Source organism: Sinocyclocheilus rhinocerous, unplaced genomic scaffold, assembly GCF_001515625.1.
Source record: "Sinocyclocheilus rhinocerous isolate Xijiao unplaced genomic scaffold, SAMN03320098_v1.1 scaffold584, whole genome shotgun sequence".
Classification (NCBI taxonomy): Eukaryota; Metazoa; Chordata; class Actinopteri; order Cypriniformes; family Cyprinidae; genus Sinocyclocheilus; species Sinocyclocheilus rhinocerous.
Genome location: NW_015630348.1, coordinates 3,735,936 through 3,740,657, shown reverse-complemented (window position 1 = coordinate 3,740,657; position 4,722 = coordinate 3,735,936). Strand labels below are relative to the sequence as shown.

General features: G+C 32.0%; 1 protein-coding gene across 1 annotated transcript; it reads right to left on the bottom strand.

The window, feature by feature from the left end:
• Window positions 1–3,602, bottom strand: LOC107740178 (uncharacterized). Its single transcript, XM_074560181.1, is given in 6 exon segments — window positions 1–165; window positions 1,359–1,395; window positions 1,650–1,770; window positions 2,099–2,440; window positions 2,741–3,088; window positions 3,560–3,602. Coding segments are annotated over 6 exon segments (1,056 nt in total).
• Between the last annotated feature and the right edge of the window lie 1,120 nt (window positions 3,603–4,722).

The following is a 4,722-nucleotide window of genomic DNA, read 5'->3' as shown; positions in this document are numbered from 1 at the left end:
CTATACATTTCTGTACTCAGCTACGCTATGGTCAGTCTCATGGGGGTTATTGACTTGGCTGTACACACTTGTGTCTTGAGGTGTTTCCCCCTTCCTTTGCACTCTTCTGTTTTTTCCCTCCTTAAAATGCAAAGCAGCATAACTCAACTCCATTGCATCATGGTCCTAAGAAGTAACACATGACAGAAAGATGCAGTTAAAAGAAAATGTATAAGAAAAAATAAAAATATTTTTATGTCATATTTTATTTTATTTAATATTAAATGTACTCTTGAAGAATAGAAAGTAAGAATTTAAAATAAAATTAAATAATTAACTAATATGAAATTACAAATTACACCACCCTGCATCATATTTGCTAAATGAAATTTTGGGGTGCTGATTTCCAAAATAGTGCCTGTTTTGCTCTAGCATATCAAACTTTCTCACAAAATATGATATGCATTTCATAGCATTTTTGTTTTTGGCAACCATTCTTGTCTTGCAACAAACGTCTTGTATAATCCCTTAATCGCCAGAAAAACTGCGACAAAGACATGATTCATATCTTCTTCTTAACAAGGTTACATTTGTTCAATTCTTAGCCAGTTTTCACATGTATGAATGATTCTGCAGATATATTTTTATGATTATAATCTCAAGGCTTCAAGGTTAGAATTATGGCCAGAGACAGAAGAAAGTGTAAATGATTTTGCTAAATTCGTGGGTTTTTTACCACATCCAAGCAGCAACAGAAAATTTACATTACATTTACATTTGAATTTTGTGAAAAAGCTTATTTATAAACTTTTATATTGTTTATGTAACTTTCTTTGACATTAAATGAGTACATGAACATACTTTTCCACTCCTTTGCAGAGTTAAATGATACATTTTGAACACTTCTTTGAAGTATACTTTATTAATACTGTCATGAAAACCAAAACTTTTGATATTTAAAAAATGTTAATTCATATTTTGTAGGGGGGGAAACTACGCGATGGAAAGTTTTCTCTGATATTTTTAAACTCGGCTTCATCAAATTAGGTAATATTAGTTTTTTTCTGCAAATCAGAAGATTGCTTTTCCACTCCTTTGCAGAGTTAAATGATACATTTTGAACACTTCTTTGAAGTATACTTTATTAATACTGTCATGAAAACCAAAACTTTTGATATTTAAAAAATGTTAATTCATATTTTGTAGGGGGGGAAACTACGCGATGGAAAGTTTTCTCTAATATTTTTAAACTCGGCTTCATCAAATTAGGTAATATTAGTTTTTTTCTGCAAATCAGAAGATTGTTTTTTTTTTCAAGATGCAGGGCTGTGTTATATATAAAATACATGACTGAATTGAAATTGATTTATGACGCACACCTGACATGAGGGATGTTCTTTTTCAATGTCTTGTAGCCTTTTTTCTGGTTGAAAGAAAAAAAAAACGTTGCAATGGAAGCTTTTGTAAAAAAAATAAATAAATGTTTTGTCAGATAACTAAAAAAGCATTTAATATGTCAGTTCAGGAAGAAAATTTCTTAACTTTTTAGAAGTGTTTTTTGCTATCCATTTAAATATAATTTACATTACCCACAAAGGGGAGTGATTTTTATTTAAGCCCATTAAAGTAAGCCTATGTATATTTTAAGGAGACAAATTAGATCAAATTGCTAACCTTTGTTATTGTAGTATCTTCCCTTTTTATGACTTAAAACAGCTTGAGCAGTGATCACAATTATACAAACGCCCAATAACACACCCAAGATAATCACCAGAGGATCCACTGGCTTTACTGCAGAACAGTAACATAAAACAAATTGTGTGTATGTGAATGTACTGTGTCAATTGCAGAGATGTACATTTATGATTTATATTAAACATTTAATAGAATTACATGAATACAACATTATGCATTAATTAAAATGTAAACATTTCCAATATTTAGTAAATTGGCATATAGAGAGGCTCTGTTTTATACAACAAAGATGTTTTCTCCATCAAAGAACGTATACAGAAATATATTTTTAAATGAGCAACTCAACCATTTATGATAAAAAAAACGTATTTTAGTTCCTTACAAAATATTAAAAAAGCCTGAGAAGAAAATAATTCGCACTTACCCATATTTATTTGTGTCCCATTCCCAAAGAGAATTTTTCCACAGGTGACCACAGCGCAGTAGTAAGTGCCCGTGTCCATTTGGCTGCTAATGTTCTTAAACAGTTTGAAAGTGCAGCTCCGTGTAGAATCAGTCTCACAATGATTAGACTGATTATGAGTGTAGAGGATTTCTGGAACAGATTTTCCTGAATCAGATCTGAACCAGAACATCCTGATATCTGTGGTGCTGTGTTCATACAGCACAGAGCACTGCAGGGTCACTGTGTCTCCAGACCGGACAGGCTCTGATTCAAGATGCTGAAGAACAGACACCTTGGATTCATATCGGTTGTTTTTTGACCCTAAACAGACATGGAGACATTTTATGCATATGCAAAATCACATGCTTCAGCAAAGGACTTATTTTAGAATTGAAATTAATGTGGACTATAATTTTGCAAATAATCATATGTAACAAATACAATTATAGTGTTATAGTATATAAATACTATTATAGAATTATAGTATTTCCCGTATTATTTACTAGAGATCCCCCCACCCCCCGCCCTGCAACTTAAAATAATGGTTGTAAGAAATTTTAACAAGTAGACTACATGATTTGAATCTTCAATAAATGTACTCCTGAAGGATAAAACACAAACCTTTCAAAGCCAAATATGTGCCTCCAGCAAAGTGAGTTTCATACTTTCTCCAGCCACAGTAATACATTGCTTCATCCGATGAAGTGACATTTGAAATCCTTAAATGACATTTTTCTGTGTCTGTCTCAATGCTAAAATGTGAGGATTTAAAGTTGTCGAAGAAATGAGGAGTTTTGACTAATTTCTGCACCATCGCAACAGCTTGTGGTTGGTGTCCAGAAGTTTGCTTGTACCAAGTAATTGGATCAGTGTGATCTATCAGAAAAAAGCAGCGCAGAGTGACATTGTCCCCAACAGAGACCATCATCACTGGATCTGGTTGATGAAAATCCTTAGAATGTGTTGGGTCTGCAGGGAGGAAAAACGACTAAATAAGAAAACAATGTTATTTCATCTATGTGACAGTGTTACACAGTAAGCTCATATTTCAGAAAACAATGTTGTCATTGTGAGTACCATGCTAAAGTTAAATGTAGGTATATATAAGTTTTTTTAAAGCCCCATAATGACTTACAAAAGTAATTTATGAGATGTTTAAAAAAAAATTCAATAGGCAAAAAAATACATAAACAATTTAAAAAATCCTTAGTTCAAGGTAATACATTCTTTGAATAAAACTATTGCATTAGACAGAGAAATATAGCCCTCATTAAATTTATATTAATATGTTCAAAACAATTATTTAGAAAAGTTCTCTACAGGGATAAAAAAAACAAAAACATGAAATTATAGAAATTACTGGAGGTGACTTACCTTTGTATATTAAAGAAAATTATTAAAGAAATGCATTTAGATACAGTATATGTGTTACACACTTACACATTTCACATAGAAGCATGACAGATATCCACATAGCCATCATCATCTCAGCAGACTGTGAATGATTGGCTTGCCTTCATAAACTACTGCAAGATTATACTGTACACCTCTGTATTGTTTGTCTTTCGTGACATCACAGACTTCCTGTAACCTTTTCTTGTAAACATTACTGCTGTTTGTAGGACAGTCAGGATATAATCTCATAGAAGCATCTCAGTATGTTGAAAAAAAAAAACATTGTGAATGTCAGCTACCAAAAATCACTGATATATGAAATTTGCTAACTTTTATACAATTTAAAAAGTGCATCAGTGAAAAGGTGAACAATCGTAAAAACTTTGAGATGTTTGAAGATCACACTGTACAATTAAAACTTTTAACAGTCTGCTCTAACAGTCACGAATCTACAAAGGGGTCAGTTACATTAAATACACACATAATTATTGCATCAAATTAAGTAAAAACAAGGCCATGTGTTACTAAATAAATAAATAAGTAAATAAATAAATGCTATAAGTTTGATCGCAACATTATAATCATTGCTGTTAATAGTGTTCACCATCTGTTTGATTACATGACATTTCTGCCATATATGGACATCAAGTTGAGATAGTCATCACTGATGAGCTATTACTAAATATAATGTAGAAATTTTAATTTTCTGTAAAGCTGCTTTGCAACAATTTGCATCGTGAAAAGCGCTATACAAATAAACTTGAATTGAATTGAATAAATACATTTTAAAAAAATTTAAACTTTGATTCAAGAAATATTTCAAAAGACTTGTCAGTGAGTAAATAAAAGCAAGATTCCAGCACACTTTGTCTACCAGGGTCAGCTCATTAGTCACTATCTGAAGGTTTGGGACTCTATGCATGTGCTTGGGCTGAGTTGCAACCTGCACTTAAATCATTCCTGCAGGTTGATAGTAAATAAAAGCCTAGTAGGCTAGTAAATAAAAAAAAACTTTGAAGTCAAGGTAAAAAACAGAATTTAAAAGAAAGTGTTGTGGAGACCCAAAGGAGCCTAATAGACCCAAACTAACAAACTTAATAACAAAACAACAGGAAGAGGTGGGACATCAAAGTGGGTAAATTAGTACCACAGAAACGTAGGCCTATGTGTGGTAAACCGCTTTTAAAGCATCACAGGGAAAACGGCGT